Here is an 18,433-nt window from a genome sequence, read left to right as displayed (position 1 = left end):
TAAATAAATCTAAAAGAGAGAGGGAGAGGAGAGGAGAGGAGAGGAGACACCAACCAATAACTGTTCCAGCTTGAGACCCATGCCATGAGAGGGACCACCCCTGATACTGTCTGGAGAACCAGGAACTAGAGACTGGATAGCCCAGAGACCTATGATTGAACCTACAATAGAACCCAACACAACCAGCAGAAAAAAAGAAGGAAAAAAAATTAAATGAAATGAATGATTCCTAATGATACTCTGCTATACTTGTAGACTGGAGCCTAGCATAACCATCATCAGACAGGCTTCATCCAGCAACTGATGCAAACAGATGCAGACCCACAGCCAAACATTAGGTGGAGCTCAGGAAATCCTGTGGAAGAGGGGGAGGAAGGAATATAGGAGCCAAAGGGGTCAAGGACATCACAAGAAAACCCACAGAATCAACTAACCAAGGCTCACAGAGACTAAACTGACAATCAGGGAGCCTGTATGTTCTTGTGGCACTCTTAACAGTGGGAGTGGGGATGTCTCTGACTCTTTTGCCTGCTTTTGGGACCCTTTTTCCTCCTACTGGGTTTCCTTGCCCAGCCTTGATATGAGGGGAGGTGCCTAGTCTTACTGTGACTTGATATAGCATGTTCAGTTGATATCCCCAGGAGGCCTGCCTTTTCTGGAGGGAGGAGGAATGGATGTGGGGGAGAGGGGAGATGTGAGGGGCTGGGAGGAGAGGAGGAAAAGGAAATTATGGCTAGGATGCAATATATGAAAGAAGCATAAATAAAATAAGTAGTAGTAGTAGTAGTAGCACTCTGAATTCAACCAGCCACAAGCAGTGTGAGAAAGCCCTAGGAAGCAGCTGTGACAAGCTGGACAGTAAATGCAGCAAGAGCATAAGCTCAGGCTGGAAGTGAAAGGAAATCAGCCTCTGGGGCACCCAACTTGCTCTTCACTGCTGAAGGCTGAGAACCTGAAGCCCCAGGAATGCACATGGCATCCACAGATGCATCCTCTTTGTGGTGGTGTGAAGGAATGGCCCCATAGACGCATGTGTTTGAATGCTTGGCCTACAGGGAGTGCCACTACTAGGAAGTACGGCCTTGTGGCCTTGATGAAAGGAGTGTGTCACTGTGGAAGTAAGCTTTGAGGTCTCATATGCTCAAGCTACATTCAGTGTGGCACACAACCTGTCTGTCTGCAGGCTACCATGTTTCCCGCCATGACGATAATGAACTAAACCTCTAAAATTGTAAGCCACCCACAATTAAATGTTTTCCTATATAAGTGTCATGGTGTCTCTTCACAGCAATTGAAACCCTAACTAAAACACCTCTCTATAGGCAAGCCACACCTGGGAAATTTAGAAAGTAGAAGGTAGGTCCTGCACCTGAACATTTCCTTCACTCCCAAGGAGGAGACACCTGCCAGCCAGAACATTGGTCATCCCAGGGAGTATGATCTGGGTAGTTTCAAGAAAAGCGGAAGAACAGCTCAGGATGCAGGAGGATTGCTGAGAGTTCAAGCAGCAGTGATAAAAGAATTTTAACAACTATATTTGTGAACATATATATAAAATCCCTCAAGATAAGTAACTAAATTCAGGGCAAGAAATGTGTGCTAAGACAACAAGGGAAATTTTTACTTTTGTAGCTCCATATCCCTAACGTTCAGATTTTCAAAAATAAGCATGTTTTACTTGTGTAACCAATAATAACTGGGAAAGCTCCTGTAATGTGAACAGTCACCTCATAATACTGTTTAAATACTCTTATTTTTAAGTTTGTTTTTTTTTTATGTATACAGTGTTCTGCCTGCACGCCAAATCTCATTACAGGTGGTTGTGAGCCACCATGTGGTTGCCGGGAATTGAACTCAGGACCTCTGGAATAGCAGTCAGTGCTCTTAACCACAGAGCCATCTCTCCAACCCCAAGATAAGATTTTTAAGATAAGAACACATATGGTCCTCTTCACTGTGTCCCAAACACAAGATGTCATACAAATATGAACAGTGACTGTTGTTTTTACATACCTGGTGGAGGGGCCATCATCCTTCGGTCTTGTTCCCATGGAGGTGACAGGGACTTGTCAGAAGGTGCTCTCGGAGCACCAGACAACCTGTCACAGCTTGACTCTCCTCTTTCAGTATTCATCTGATGGTCCAGAAGATTCTCAGGGCCTCGTGGGCCTAATTAAAGAAAACCCAAATCTATATTTTCTCAAAAAGTGTCACAAAAGACCCACTGTCGAAATCAAGATGCTTTTTCAAAAGTGAATACAAATTCAAAGAAAGCTTCCCTGGAAAATATTTAGATTATAATTCTACCAAAACCATTTCTAAGAAATGGGAAAATAACTTTGCAATGTGCATAAACAAATACTTGCTTACAGACTGGAATATAGCTCAGAGATTAGAGTATTGCTTAGCTAACAGAAGGCTCTGGGGTCAACCCATAGCACAAAATAAGTAAATAAATATCCAACAACATTTGCCTATAAAATTCATCTTTATGAATTACCATCATCATTATTTTATAATTATAATCAGTGGTTAGATAATAAATCTGAAAAATAAGGTATAGAGAGTAAATTATAAAGACTCATGCTAAGCAAAATTATGAAATAAGCAAAAGATAAGGATTTTATTATTTAGGCATGAGTTCTATCAATCATCCTAGAGGCTATATTCCTGCAACAGCAATTCTGCTACTAAACAAGTAGTTTCAGACAACTTCTTTGGAAGTGTACTACACTAAGCCTAACGTTACAAGACCAAAACTTGCATCAGAAGTTGTAATAAGAATCTCGGTTCTATCCAACAATGAATATATATTCTAGTAAATCTCCACATCTCTCCTCCTGTTAGCTCATGAGAAGAAGGATGGGAAGGGACAATACTCAGGAGTCCACAGGCTTTAATGAGAGGTTCTAAGACTCCTCATCACTCGCTACCAGGACCAAAGCCACAGGCCAAGTGACCCTCAGGTGAGCATTGCAAACCTGAAAATACAAAAGCTTAAAGAGTTTTAAGAACAAGTTATCTACGATTCACTCCCTAAAAATAAATTGCTTTCCTTATACACAATCTTATGCAAGCTTTCAAATTTCAAGATAATCAGAGGAAGGAGAAGGAGCCACTCTTTCCCTGGTCATAGGAAACTTGATCCAATAGAGATTTCAGGCCTGCTGGTAACTTACCAAGAACTTCTGGAGCTTTTTAACAGACAGGAAATAACCTTGCAAATAATCTAAACATACTGTTAAAAACAATTAAATAGAAGAGGAAAGTACTTAAACAGGAGAGGAGAAAGGAAAGGTAATTTTTATAATTTCAAACATTCATTTGACTACAGGCAATCCTTGACTTATGCAATTCAACTTCCAGTGAGAAATTAAACTTATTTCTAGGGTACTGATATTCTCACAAAGAACAGGATTCTAAAATAGTTATAATGGCATTGGTTTAGCAGAAGGACGCAGTTTGCCCGAGGGGGGGGGGCGCTGGGCTCAGTGTGCAATGTTGATATGTTTGGTTTAGCTTGCTGTTTTCATAGTGTCACTTGTCTTACATTTAGTTTGTTAAATCACTTACACAAATGGTTAGAGACATTTCGTTAGCAGTTCCTATACTTAACATAGCTATGGAAATACAGAAAAAGCAAGGTGGTATGGGAGCAAGGCAGACAACCCAGGCATAGTCTCTCAAAGTGTCAGTAAGAGTTAGGACTCCTGAAAAGCCCCATCCAAAGTCTGCCTAGAAGAGCACTTCTGACTTCCTTCATGCTTAAAAGGGAGGATAAGGGCTTTCACATTCTGATTTACTACAAAAAATATATAAAAATGTTTCTCAATTAAATATATACATATAAAATTCTATATTTTGATCTTGTTTCATCAAAACACATTTTATGCTGGTTATACTGCTATGTCTTACATATTCTTTAAAATGTTTTATGTAGTATAGTATGGTTTTAAAAGATACACAATGACTCCTCATTATCCAGTATAGGTTGAGTATTCCTTACTGAAAATGCATGGCACCATAAGTGTTTACAATTTTAGATTTTGTGTGTGTGTGGTTTTTGTTTTGTGTTTTTTAAGACAGGGTTCCTCTGTATAACAGTCTGGGCTGTCCTGGAACTCACTCTGTAGACCAGGCTGGCCTTGAACTCACAGGATCCACCTACCTCTGCCTCCCAAGTGCTGGGATTAAAGGCATGCACCACCACCTCCTGGCTGGGTGTGTTTATAGACCCTAAAGGGTTGAACATCACAAACCCAAAATCTGCAATATGAAATGCTTCAAAATTTACAACTTTTTGAGTGCTACACCAAAAGAGTCTGCCATTCAGAGTACTCTGGATTTAGCACCTTAAACTGTGTGCAAGAGATAAACATATGAAAAACAAGGTGCTATGGAGAATTTTGCTGTTTGTTTTTGAGCCAGAATCTTACTATGCAGCTCCAAATGGCCTACAATTCACTATTATATAGACCAGACTGGCCTCAAACTCACGGAGTTCCTCCTGCTTCTGCCTCCCAGCTGCTGCGATAAAAGGTGTGTGCCACCATATCTGGCCCAAGATTTTTTACCCAGTTAAAAAAAAATAAGTGAATCTATGATAAGTGCAAGGAATGCCTGTACGTTCCAAATGTCTATTTACAGATTATTTTAAAGGTAAGTTGAGTTGAAAATATAAAGGAAGACATTTAGAGTAATAAAAATGTTTAAACAATATACCTCTTCTTCCTCCCCCTGGAAGCAAAGGCGAGAGTCTGAGTGGACCCTCCAACAAAGTTGGAGGGGAGAGAAAAGCTCTCGTTTCAGATGGAGGTCGGCCCAGTGGTGAGGGACCACATGGGGAGTGCTCTGGAATAATTAAAACAGCAGATGTACATGCATAGCCAGTTAGCGGTACCATAAAGTTAGAATCCCATTCAACAACTGTCCCTGGGTCATCCTGCTGCCAGCCCATGTCTAATCTGTGCCCTGAACACTGCACAGGATTAAACAGAGAACCTGGAGTTTTTAAAGCTTTTCAACAAATCAGACATTTAGTCAATTAAAAACATAAGGTTGTATATATAAATACTCAGAACTTGAATTCTGTCAGCTTTACACCTATATACAAAGGTCCAACGTTTTTAAGGTTTTATTTTGTTTTTAATTTGGCATGTGTGAGTCTGTCTATGTGTGGGTTGTGTACATGTAAGCAGCAGTGGCCTATGAGGCCACAGGCATTGGATACCCTAGAGCTCAAAGTTTACAGGGACCACTAGCTACTCAATGTGGGTGCTAGGAACTGAACTCAGGTCCTGTGCAAGAGCAGTATGTGCTCTTAGCAGCCACCTCCTTAGCCCTGAGAGAGCTCTGATTTTTAAAATGTGAAGGTCTCTGTTAAATGTCACTTGTTTTTATCTGTGCAATGCTGAGGGCAGGCTACAAGCTCTAGAGAAACTTTACATGAATAAACAAGCACAAGTCTCAAGACATGTACATAAAAACCAACCAACAAACGAAACCAAACCATCAGCTACGTAAGTAACCACACACGTTAAACAAAGGATGCTGGCAGTGCTCAGGGTTACTGAAGACTTAGGGAGCAGGAAGTAAGTTTGCCTGTTCTGTTGGTTCATTTTGTGTGTTGTTGTTTTGTTTAGTTGTTGGGTTTTCGTTTGTTTGTTTTTGAAACGGTCTTATTACATAGTACTAGCTGGTCTGGAACTGGGGATGTAGACTGGATTGGCCTTAACCTCACAAAGAGCCTGTCCTTGACTCAGTAGTAGGATTAAAGGTGTCTGCCACCATGCACCGGTGGTTTGGGAATTTGATGACTTCCCAATATTTCCACTGGGAAGGTTTACAACAAGGAAGTGCTTGATTTAAGGCAGAGCCATGTAGGCCACGTTCAATCTGAAATGTTAGAGTCAGTCAGTTTTTTTGGGTTTGTTGTTGTTGTTTTGGTTTTGGTTTTAGTTTTTTGGAATAGGGTTTCTCTCTATATATATAGCCTTGGTTATCCTAGAATACAATCTCTAGATTAAGCTGGCCTCAAAATCAGAGATCCACCTGCCTCTGCCTCCCAAGTGCTGGGATTAAAGGCATGGGCCACCACTGCCTGGCTAAAAGTAAGATTTTGAAAATTAAATAATGCATAAATTAAATAAATGCATAAAATACTCTGAAGAACCAGAAATTACTTTTGAATTGTAAAGTCAAAGACTTGGTTAGATATTATCATGAATCCAATAAATTTCTGCAATCCTGGTGACCAAAAGACCTACCATTTTACAACCGTAATCACTCCCAGATTGTGATTATGCTTCCAAAGGTAAAGAAAAAATCAGCAATAAAAAAGAACTTAAACACCAGGGAATTCACACTTAAAATACAGTCTTATAAAGTGTGTACCTGACACACCCAAATGGTTTACAGAAAAGATCAAAGCATGCTTTACCCTCCCATAGAATCCTGATTTGAAGTTAAACAAAAATTCTGCTTATATACTTGTCACACTCCAAGCTTTGTTATGACTTGAAGACTTCAATAATCTGATATTTTAAAATGTAAGAAACATTTACATTTTAATGAAAGTTGACTCTCAAAAGTGATTTGCTGACTTTCAGAGGTTATTAAAAGTAGATTCTACCGATAAAGATTTCATTTCATAACTACAGGACTTTAATTCCACTTCAACTAAAATCACTCTGAAAGTGATTAGCTAGAGATCATTAAAATGATAATAATGAACCAGCAGAGGTACTGACTGCACCTCTAAAGGGCGAACCTCCCAGGGTAATTATAGTCATCAACTGTAGACCACATCTGCCCTAACTTTTCAATCAATAGTTGAAGGATTTTTTAATGCTATGTTAATTCTCACTCTAATCAAGCAAATTTCAAAGTATTGTTAATATATAAATAGTCACAATGCTATTCCACTTCACTACTTCTCATTCATTCTCCCAAAAATCAGCCAATGGCCCCATTCAGAGTGCCGAGCTTTGCAAGGAGGCGACAGCACTAAATACCTGTCAGGACAGTTCCCTGAGAAAGGAGACACCACTCACTTTCATTACCACTAGGAAAACCAAACCCAAACACCAAACCCAGAGTTAGTGAAACAGTTTCAAATAGAATCCTTGCTACAAAATCCAAAATACTGTGAGGTGAAATGTTAACTTACACTAAAGCAAACTACATACACCAAATATATACCAAATATATAAATATTTGGTGTAGTTGGAAGTTTTCCTGTGTCCCACCTGGTCCTTCAGCTGCTCAGACCCAGGTAAACACACACAGGCTTATACTACTTACACAATGTATGGCCTAATGGCTCAGGCTTCTCGCTAGCTAGCTCTTACAAGTTAACTCAGCCCATTTCTATTCATCTAGGCATTGCCACGTGGCTTCGTGGCTTATTGGTACTTTCACATCTTGCTTTGCCTGACAGTGGCTGGCAGCGTCTGCCCCACTCTCCTTTCTTCTTCCTCTCTGGAATGTACGGCCTAACCTTACTCTGTCTCACCATTGGCCAAACAACTTTATTTATCAATCAATCAGAGCAGCACATATTCACAGCATACAGAATGACATCCCAGAGTTAGTGAGACAGTTTCAAATAGAACCCTTGCTACAAAATACAAAATACTGTGAGGTGAAAATGTTAACTTACACTAAAGTAAACTACATACACAATATATATGGACACACAATATGTATTGTAAACAAGGGGTTAAAAAGACTACCTCTGCCAAACGCTGTGTTTGGAACATCAAGTGCATAAGGATCTTTTTCTAAACGTTCTAATTTCAACTCTGCTTCAGTTAATCTGCAAACAAAGAGTAAACATCTCTAAGCTACTCAAAGTTACTCAGCCAAAACAAACAGCACATTTTAAGCAAAGGCCACTTCCAAACCAGCTCCTCCCACAAGCTCAACCTCTGCTGAAAAGAAAAAGGCCCAGCACTGGTCTGCCCGGATACCTTTCTACAATTCCCACACTTACTTGGGGGTGACTGGCTTCTCCTTAGAGGTACTCATGTTTAGAACTGCTTGGCTCTTTAAAACTAGACTTTGATGAGTGCGATCTCACAGTCTACACTTCTGAAGTAGAACCATCCAAGATAAACGAGTGCAAATGTGTCATTTTATAACTAAGGAAACTGAGGCAGGGACTTACCTGACTCCTAAATGAAAAGGCCAGGGCTACCGCACAGAACCTCTGCTCTGAGACACCTACACTTACTTCCCCTTGTGAAATTGGAAATCCCATTAATTGATACGTCTATTTTATTTCTAAACTTTGTATCTTTAGATGTTGCATTTTCAAACAAATGTTTAGTTTTTGATCCTCAGACTTGAAATAAAGCAACTGTTTGACTTTAATTTCTGAGCTATAAGCCAGGAGACAGAAGGCAGTTTTTTTTGTTGTTTTATTTTGTTTTGTTTTGGTTTGGTTTGGTTTTTCAAGACAAGGTTTCTCTGTGTAGCTTGGCACCTTTCCTGGAACTCACTTTGGAGACCATGCTGGCCTCGAACTCACAGAGATCCACCTGCCTCTGCCTCCCAAGTGCTGGGACTAAAGGTGAGCGCCACCACCACCCGGCAGAAGGCAGTTTTTAATGATGCCAAAAGTAGTTTGGCAAGCAAGCCTAACACTCTTCAAGACTGCTACCACCCGTAGGTAAAGCATTTACGCTTCCTTTGTATTGCACACCTTTACTCTTTCTTTCACTTTATTACTGTATGACACGACGCCCGACCACAAGCCAGGGCTGAGACAAGAAATGCTTTACCTCCTTAGAGATGGAGGACACTGACACTCTAAGCATCACTGTGTCACAGAGACAGCCTTTCTTGTGCCCACTCTTCTTTTTTCTCATACTGGCTTAATTTTTTTTAAGTGACACTTTTTACAGTGTATCTTGTAAAACCTTCTTTAAAGTGTAATAGCCACTGCAGTAGCCTAAGAAAATTATTTCAAAAAAAAATTAAAACTTCTCAACTAGTAAAACTAGATATTTTGTAAAAAATTATGTGAATTTGCTACATTTTTTTAAAATTTATCCTTATACAAGTGTTACATAATGAGGAAACTATTTTTCCATGAATACTTACTTTTGTCTGTTGTGAGCATTTTCTTTCCTTAAATCACTGAGGTTTCTTTCACAAGTCCGAGCTACCAGCTTGAAGAAAATAATACATTTGAAACTATATCTACACAAACTTAAATGCAAGAGCAGCATAAATATCAGCATGATGGCATATAATGTCACAACCAAAAACAGATGAGTCTGCATTTATTTGAGTCAATATAAAACATTTTAAACTTAGGGAATTATTCAAAAAGGGAATGAGTTTCATGCCAGCCAAAAGCATGAACATAAAGCTGGAGTTTAATTGGTACTTGTTAGTGAATGTTGCTATTTAAATGCAAAATTGGGGCCTAAAATTACTTGATGATGCAAATATCCAATCATAAGAGGCATGTTGGCAGATAAGCTTAGGGCAAAGTCAATGGAAATGGATGGTCATTATGCCCATAATTCTAGGAAACTAGAAAGGTCTAAAACAGTTTCACAGAACACCAATACAGGTCATGCTTTTAATAACTAAATACAATCAATGAATATTGCACATCTAGTAAGTATAGAACAATGAACAAATACTAGACTCTACAGATTAGATGTAGAATAGATAAAACAGGAGATAGATCATACTGGGGTTGTCTAATAGGATATCTTCTTTAATTTTGTCAAATACAAATAGACTAAATATTATAAATAGACTAGATATTGTAACTGTAATTCTTGCTTGATAATTGTTTTGTTATATGTAATTTTACTACGTTAAAGTTAAAATCCTTCCCTTTTGAGAAAAAGAAAATGGGAAGTGCTGGGGATGCTGTGAGTGTGTTGCTCTGATTTGGTTGATAAATAAAATGCTGATTGGCCAGTAGCCAGGCAGGAAGTATAGGTGGGACAAGCAGAGAGGAGAATTCTGAGAACAGGAAGGCTAAGTCAGGAGTCGCCAGCCATAGACAGAGGAAGTAAGATATAAAAGTACCGGTAAACCACAAGCCACATGGCAACTTATAGATGAATAGAAATGAATGAATTTAAATAGAAATTTAAAATATAAGAACTAGGGGCTGGAGAGATGGCTCAGAGGTTAAGAGCACTGCTTGTTCTTCCAGAGGTCCTGAGTTCAATTCCCAGCAACCACATGGTGGCTCACAACCATCTGTAATGAGATCTGTTGCCCTCTTCTGGCCTGCGGGTATATATGCACATAGAACACTGTATACATAATAAATAAATAAATCTTTAAAAAAAAAAAAAGATATAAGAACTAGTTAACAAGAAGCCTGAGCCATTAGGCCAAACAGTTTAAATAATATAAGCATCTGTGTGTTTATTTGGGTCTGAGTGACTGCTGGCCTGGGTGGGCTGGACTGGAGATAACTCCAGCAACAAGATCAAATGCAAAAAGTGAGCTTACCATATCAGTAGACACAGACTAACAGTCTAGAACTATTAACTATTTACAAGTAAAAGGAACTCTACTTTCAAATTAGTTTTCATATGAGAAATATACATGAGAATTGACTTTAGCCAACGAACAAACAAACATTCACAGAAAACATAGCTTAAATATATTTTAGTACTATCAAAAAAAGATTTTTTTGGCTAGGCAGTGATGGTACACACCTTTAATCCCAGCACTCGGGAGGCAGGGGCAGATGGATCTCTGAGGCTAGCCTGGTCTATATAGTGAGTTCCAAGATAGCCAGGGATACACAGAGAAATCCTATCTCAAAAAAAAAGCAGGGGGGGGGGATTGTGTGTGCAATATGTAATCATAAAATCAATTCTGAACAAAAAGGAACGTTGCACCAATAATGTTAACTAGTAAAATGTAACAATTAACTTAAATGTCTTAAAATTTTATTTAGTTTTACGTATATGAGTGTTCTGCCTGAATGTGATATAACTGGAGTTACAAGGTGCCTGCTCTCTGTGTGTGTGTGTGTGTGTGTGTGTGTGTGTGTGTGTGTGTGTAAGAGGACAGAAGAGAGTGTCAAATCACCTGGAACTAAAATTACAGGCACCTGTGAGCCATCTGACAAGCTTAGAACCAAACGCAGGTCAGGTCCTCTACAAGAGCAGCCAGTGCTCTTAACCACAGAGCCATCTCTCCGGCCCCCAGAATTCCTTTGTGATTTTTTTAACTAGTTGCATTCAGAAAGAAAAGTATAAAATAAAAGACGATTACTTCTCAGTGCCTCCGATGGTATGACTTGTAACATGATTTCATTACTGGTAAAATTAATAGAAAGTGATTATTTTTTAAATACTATCTATATGTTTGCCTAATCTAAAATGAGTAGTATATTTTCTGGAAGGAATTTGACAAAAAGGCTTTAGGTGAACTTAAAACTTACCCAATTATCATGTGCTTTTTTTTCATGAGCAATAACCTAAAAAATAAAATGATTAAAATTATTCTTAAATAAAAACATTTATTCCCACCACTAAAATTTAAGGCACAAAACATAAACTCAAACTGTCCAGGCATCTCTGAAGCACTATAAGCATTCTGAAAGCATACTTCGTGTATATGTATGATCTACTCTACTGAACTCTTATTTTGTAAAATTGAATGTAAATTTTGTAATGCCAACAAACCTCATGTAATGATCAACAAGAGGTCCCAAGGAAAAGATAACAAGCACAACATGGGACTACAATGGTGACAGGCATTTTTAGGGGGTACATAATCCTCATTTCCAAAGACAGGAAAGTTCCAGGATTTTCTGATTTCAGCATCTTTGGCTCCCTGGGAATGTTCCACTTCAGCAGGGATGAAAGCTGCAGTCCTGCAACAGTTCTAGAGTCCAGTGCTCTGCTGTGTGCACACAACAGTCTCACACATACCTGCCCTTGATAAGAGTGAATTGTTCTCTCCAGCTCTTCTTCCAGATCCTTGGCGCGCTGTCTATAAAGAACAAGTAGTTATTCCACTGTAGTAACATATAATAAGGAATGAGAGCACGTGGCTACAAGAATATAGTGTTCTACCTTATTTTAAGTATAACCCCAAGACTTGTCTTTGAGAGATATGGACAGATTTTAAAGTACATCCTTTCTTCCTCTAATTCTAACCTCAATCAAACCTCTTGAGTACTATTGCTTGGCTGTGGCTAAAACAACATCACAAAGGATTTATACAATACACAAGGTCTCATCCAGCCTGGCCTCAAGCTCAGTTATAATCTTCCTAGCTCTACGTCCTAAGTCTAGGAGTCACAGGTACACGCCACCATGCCTGATGCTCTCCGGCTTTCATTTTTAGGAAGAGGAATCCTGAAAGATTAACTCAGATCCTGTAGTCTTAACAAAGTCCCTGAAAAGGAACTCTTTTTTCTTTTTTTGGTTCTTCAAGACAGGGTTTTTCTGTGTAGACCTGACCTGGCTGCCCTGGAACTCGCTCTGTAGATCAGACTTCCATAAAGGCATGCACCACCACCACCCAGCTCAGGAGAGGAACTCTTACAAGGTAAATAAGTACATAACTTACAAAGAAAATAATTTGTCCTTCTAGACAAAGCCTAAACTTACTCTTCCCAAGATAAAGAGTGTTCCTATGACTCTGTGTCTCTTTCTGACATTCTAGTGTTACCAAAAACTACAGCTAAGCATTTACTAAAATGCTCTTCAAGGACACACTCACTGAATGTTAATACTGTGCACGTTCCTCCCTTTGAACATAACCCAAGGAGCTTGAATTAGCTGCTCTCTCCATTTCCTTCTCGAGACAGGGTCTCATGTAGTCCAAGATGGCTTCAAACTCACTATTTAGCCAGGGTTGGCCTTGATCTTGTGATCATTCTGTTCTACCTCCCAGTGCCACCACACATAGCATTAATAACTATTTATAAACTTCTTGGTATTAATATAAAATGTCTGTACTTAAATATCAAAGTTCCCGAAAAGAAATTTTTTTCCTTTTTATATTTTCTGAATATCTGCAAAATACCAAGAAATTCAAATGTAAAGTAATGAAATAAAAATAAGCCAATTCACTGGGTGGTTGTGGTGCACACCTTTAGTCCCAGCACTCGGGAGCACTCGGGAGGCAGAGGCAGGTGGATCTCTGAGTTCAAGGCCAGCCTGGGCTACAGAGTGAGATCCAGGACAGCCATTTGTCACTGCTTCTGCTGCTCAGCATCCAAAAGAGAGAGAGTACTTCCTACCTGCAGGTCTCCAGCTCCTCGGCTGCATAGCTGATCCTCTCCTTTACTTTGGAAAGTTTTTTCTCTTTCTCTAATCGGTAATTTTCTTCTACTGTTAATTTCCTTAAAACAAAGAGTATTTTATTTCTTTTAAAGTATGTAATACATATAATCAACTACATTTTAAAAATCACATCAGAACTTTGCACCCCCCAAAGCAATTTCCATACACCACTACAAAGGTCATATGCAAAAAAAAAAAAGTTTGTATATTTCTGATATGAAATTTAACATTATAAACCCAAGATCACAGTGTTCATTGGTATTAACAGTCTCAAGAGTTTTACTTTATCATAATTTGTCCAGGATAAATATTAATAAAAACAGTAAAGACTATCATTTATCAAGGTTTTCTGTAATAAAGCATTATGTTTGAAAACAAGAAACCAACAACTAAAATTATGGATTTTTGGGGGGTTTTGTTTTTGTTTTTGTTTTTGCTTCGGATTTTTGAGACAGGGTTTCTCTGTGTAACAGCCTTGGCTGTCCTGGAACTCACTTTGTAGACCAGGCTGACCTTGAAATCACAGAGAACCACCTGCCTCTGCCTCCCCGGTGCTGGGATTAAAGGCCTGCGCCAATACCACCTAGGGATTTTTGGTTGTTGTTTTTTGTTTTGTTTTTGTTTTTGTTTTTTTGTTTTTTTTTGGGGGGGGGGGTGGGTTTGGTCTCACAATGTAGACCTGAAACTCACTCTGTAGACCAGGCTGGCCTCTAGTTCACAAAGATCCTCCTGCCTCTGCTTCTTGAGTACTAAGATTAAAGGTGTGCAGCCCCTATATTTTTAATTGGTAGTTAAAAATAACAAATAATATGAGTACCAGCACTAATCCTACATTACTTTTTTTTTTTTTTTTTGTACTAATAGTAGGTGACAGGTAACCTGCTGAACCATTAGCATGTGCTAGACTTTTGTGTGCACTGTTTAGTGAGCAGGTCTACAGAAGGGACAATTATCTCCATTGCCCAAAAATGAAAACACAGCACAGAGAAGCCAGATACAGGCATATACTATGTAACAACAGGTCTCTGAGAAATGATCCAACAAGCCATTTCATTACTCTGTGGACGTCAGAGTGTGCTTACACAAACCAAGATGGCCAAGAATCAGTGGGTGGCATTGTCATGACAGCACCATATCTGTGGTTCACAGTTCACCAACATGCCAGCACATGTCACATGACTGTCACTGGCAGCATATAGCCTCCTCTACTTCCGGTTTTCTCCCTCTTCTTCAAGTTCAGGTTATGACCTCTCAGCTTCCTGCTCCAGAACCTGCTCCCAAGCTCCCTCACCATCCCACGCTCTCTCTTTGGAACTGTATGCCTTGAGAGAAAATAGCTCTCCCATCTACAAGTCACCTTGATCACAGTATTTGTTTTTAGGGTTTGTTTTGTTTTTGTTTGTTTAGTTTTTTCAGTCACAGCAACACAAGAGTAAACCAATACAGCCTTCAAGTTGAAGATTACCCGTGAGAGGAGACCCACTGAGGAGCTCAAAGAGGAGTCACATTGCAAACACTGAACCCCAGGCTCTAATACTTCACTTCCTGCCAACATTAAACTTCAAAAAGTGTAAGCAACACAGAGTACCAGTCATGAAAAGCATTAAGAAGATAACTGAACAAGAACAACAAAATAAATCTACAAAATAACTGAACCTAAATTACACCCTACACAGGCAAGAATTAGTCCTAACATTTCAACAGTTCTCCAGCTTCCTCTGTCCCGCCCTCTACAACACCTGGTGGTGTGCTTCAACCTGAGTAGTGAGTGCCTTCAGAACACAACGTTTCAGGTTTGGAGACTCACAACAGTTGTGCCAACTTCTCACAAACTACAGCACTTTGGAAAAAGGGAAGCTCCACACCAGACTGGGCTGTCGTCAAGCCTATGGGGCATTCCCTTGATGGATGATTGATGTAGGAGGGCCCTACCCACTGCAAGTGGTGCCACCCCCTGGGTTGTATAAGAAAGGAGGTTGAGGGGCTGGAGAGATGGCTCAGCAGTTAAGAGCACTGGCTGCTCTTCCAGAGGACCCAGGTTCAACTCCCAGCATCTGCATGTCACAATTCCCAGATCACACCTGTCTGTGACCACATACAGTTCCAGGGGACCCAACCCTTCTGACTTCTGCAGGTACCAGCACCCGTGCACAGGGCCCCACATACACACACAATTTAAATAGTAGATCCTTTTTAAAAATTAAATGAATAAAAACTACAATGGGGGGTTGGGGACTTAGCTCAGTGGCAGAGCATTTACCTAGCAAGCACAAGCCCTGGATTTGGTCCTCAGCTCCAGAAAATAAAAATTAAAAACAAACAAACAAACAAAAAACTACAATGGTGGCAAACACCTGTTCCAAGCACTTGGGAAGTAAAAGCAGAAGGATTAGAAGTTAAAGGTCATAGCTGATTGTATATTAAGGTCAAGCCAGCACGGACTACATGAAACAGCCTCAAACAAAATAAGATGCCTTATTTAATATATATTGTAGATTTTCTAGCACTCAACTTACAGCCAACAGCACTGTAAGTTATGACCAAATGAAGTTTACCTGATACATTGTATTTTCTCCACAAAATATCTCATGGCCTTCTCATCAGGAACACCAACAGCACTCAAGCGTGTGTTTGGGATCTATGTGAATAGCTAAGTCACCAGATACAGTTCTCAAAAGATGTGGCCCTCAGGGAAAAACACTTGTTTACAGAAGGAGAACTAAAGAAGTTGCTGTGTTAGTCCTCAACTGGGAGTGCTCACATTGGGCATCTCAGAACCTTTACCATTCTCAGCATCCTCATGAAAGGCCATGAAAGCTTTGGAAGAACAGGCTTTAAGGTTATAAACAAATTTTATCAACGGACCAACTTTACATCAGGTATGTATGTAAAATGTATGACGGATAAGGACTGGCAAGTGACTTTCATTAACTTCCTCAAGGGAAAGCAAAGTCTGCTGGGTTGTATAATGAAAAATCTAGGCTAATTTGTACTTTGAAAATCTGCAAATTGCTGGATCAGTATCTCTACCTATATCTGGGTGTTTCTATGCACAACCACACCCTAACATCAATATTTAAGTGCACTGAGCATATTTATCTGTAGGAAACCTACCATTTTCCTCTCAGTTGAAGCACTGGGAATATAAACAAAAACACAGCATTTCTTAAGAGTTCAAATTTAATGTGAGGTGAAGGACATGATGTTTAGAACACAGAAAGGGCTGTGAAGAAAGAGAAGGGAACAGAATAGCAGGTACTGCTTTAGTTAGGGCAGCCCTCTTTAAGATGACAGTTGAACCTGTCATCCTAAGGAAACGAAGGATCAAACCATGCAAACACAGCCATTGCAAGCAAAAGGAACAGGCATAAAAGACCTTGAGATACAGATGTGCTGGGCACACCAAAAATCAAGAAAGCCATGTCAATAGAGAGAAACAAAGAAACAAGACACAGAATAGGCTAGAGATAGTCAGAAGGCGGGTGCAGTAAGCTGGGCTCTGATAGGCTAAGATTAAGTTTTGCTTTAAAATCTCTTTAAATGCACTTAGGGGGCCCAAGAAAGACCATGACAGTACCCACAATTTATGTTTTTAGAGTTATTCTGTGATTACAGAGAAAAGACGGTGCAGGAGGCTAAGGTGTAAAGACATTCACAAAGCTACTGTGATAAGCCAACTACTGCCAATAATGGCTTTAAGCAGAGTACTGGAAGAGGGTGAAATGGCATCAGACTAAAGTTAGGAAGGCTGACAAGACGTGATGAGAAGACAAATATGGGACACAAAGGGGGCATTTAAGGATGACAAGCATCTGCCCTGCACACAAGGCAAATGACACTGCCATTTACTAACTGGAACGAAGAGCACTGAGCAAGACTAATGAACAGGAGAAAGCAATCAGTTTTACATACACCAAGCAGTTCCATCCAAACAGATCACTCAAGATTCCCTGGCCCGGCTGTCAGTATTAGTTTAAGGCAATAATCTGATAAATGCTTACTAACATTAAGGAAGATTTTGTGAAATAGCTTGAAAATTTCAACATCATTTACATATTCTTCAGAGAAGAAAAGTGTGCTTCAAGATCAAATAACATTCTGAAAAGTGAATGATGCAATATAACTGATAATGTCTAATAATCACGTTTAAGGTCTTGAACATGTAACACATACTTTAAAGCCATTTTGCTTGCCAGTCGATGGAGTTACCCAATACTTCTCACCTGTGAAGCTTCATTTCATTTTCTTGGTACAGCTCAGTCATCACTTGGAGTTTCTGCTGAAGCTTCTGTTTCTCGTTTTCAAACTCTGTGATTTCTGATGGCAAAGACGCCTGCTCAGATTCCAGACTTCTAATACGCTCTAGAGAAACATTCAAAGTCATAACGGAACACAATTAAAGGAATTTCATAAAAGTAAAACCTATCAAGAACAGACAAGGTTGGGCATGCCCGGGGTGATGCAGCTGTAGACAATTACTACAGAGAAGAGCAAACCAAACGTTCTTCAGCAGCAGGACAAAATCTGTAACTATTTTAACTAAGATGCTACAAACCCTATTTTAAATTGCTAGTATGATTATTATGAAGATCTCTCAAACTTCAACATTCTAATTCTGACTTTCAACCTGAGAAGTAACAGCCACTGGATGAAGGCCATGAGGATGAGTGTTTCAGAGGAGGGCATTTAGAATCAGCCTTCCCTGTTTCACATGCTGAATGTCTGTTACAGTCTAAGAAGTCACCTCAGTAGCTTGCTGTTCAGGCTGGTGGACAGAGCTGAGTGGTAGAGCCCTGGCCTAGAACACACAAAGCCCTGGGTTCAATCACCAGTACCATAATTATCCAGTCTTCTGTTTAAGCCAAAATTTTACATATGTTGTCATTCAAGCTAGCTGATAACAAATGCTCATTTTCCAGTTTAGAGAGAGACCGTGTCTCAGACAAGACTAAGACTGGAGAGAAAAATGACTTTAACTTTACTTCAACTGCTCAACTACCGAATCACCCACAAAAATGGGGAGATGGCTCAGTCAGTAACGTACTGGCCACACAAACATGAGAGCCCGAGTGTGGGTCCCCAGTGCCCACATAAAAGCTGGTTAGCAAAATAAGTTACAGTACTGGAGAAGCAAAAGCAGGCTCCCT

General features: G+C 39.6%; 1 protein-coding gene across 9 annotated transcripts in view; it reads right to left on the bottom strand.

Moving 5' to 3' along the window:
• Window positions 1–18,433, bottom strand: part of Mia2 (MIA SH3 domain ER export factor 2) — a 92,881-nt gene that overhangs the window by 10,021 nt on the left and 64,427 nt on the right. For 7 of the 9 annotated variants that reach the window (XM_036205899.1, XM_036205900.1, XM_036205902.1 and 4 more), the window contains 8 exons: window positions 17,510–17,648; window positions 13,244–13,345; window positions 11,925–11,985; window positions 11,432–11,467; window positions 9,106–9,173; window positions 7,734–7,816; window positions 4,723–4,851; window positions 2,014–2,169 (listed from right to left, as the gene is read on the bottom strand). In XM_036205899.1, the coding sequence (XP_036061792.1) occupies window positions 2,014–2,169; window positions 4,723–4,851; window positions 7,734–7,816; window positions 9,106–9,173; window positions 11,432–11,467; window positions 11,925–11,985; window positions 13,244–13,345; window positions 17,510–17,648 (774 nt within the window). The remainder of the gene's footprint in view (window positions 1–2,013; window positions 2,170–4,722; window positions 4,852–7,733; window positions 7,817–9,105; window positions 9,174–11,431; window positions 11,468–11,924; window positions 11,986–13,243; window positions 13,346–17,509; window positions 17,649–18,433) is intronic. The other 2 variants (XM_036205903.1, XM_036205904.1) reach the window with 1 other exon arrangement.

Source organism: Onychomys torridus, chromosome 14, assembly GCF_903995425.1.
Source record: "Onychomys torridus chromosome 14, mOncTor1.1, whole genome shotgun sequence".
Lineage (NCBI taxonomy): Eukaryota > Metazoa > Chordata > Mammalia > Rodentia > Cricetidae > Onychomys > Onychomys torridus.
This window is presented reverse-complemented; position numbering and strand designations above follow the sequence as displayed.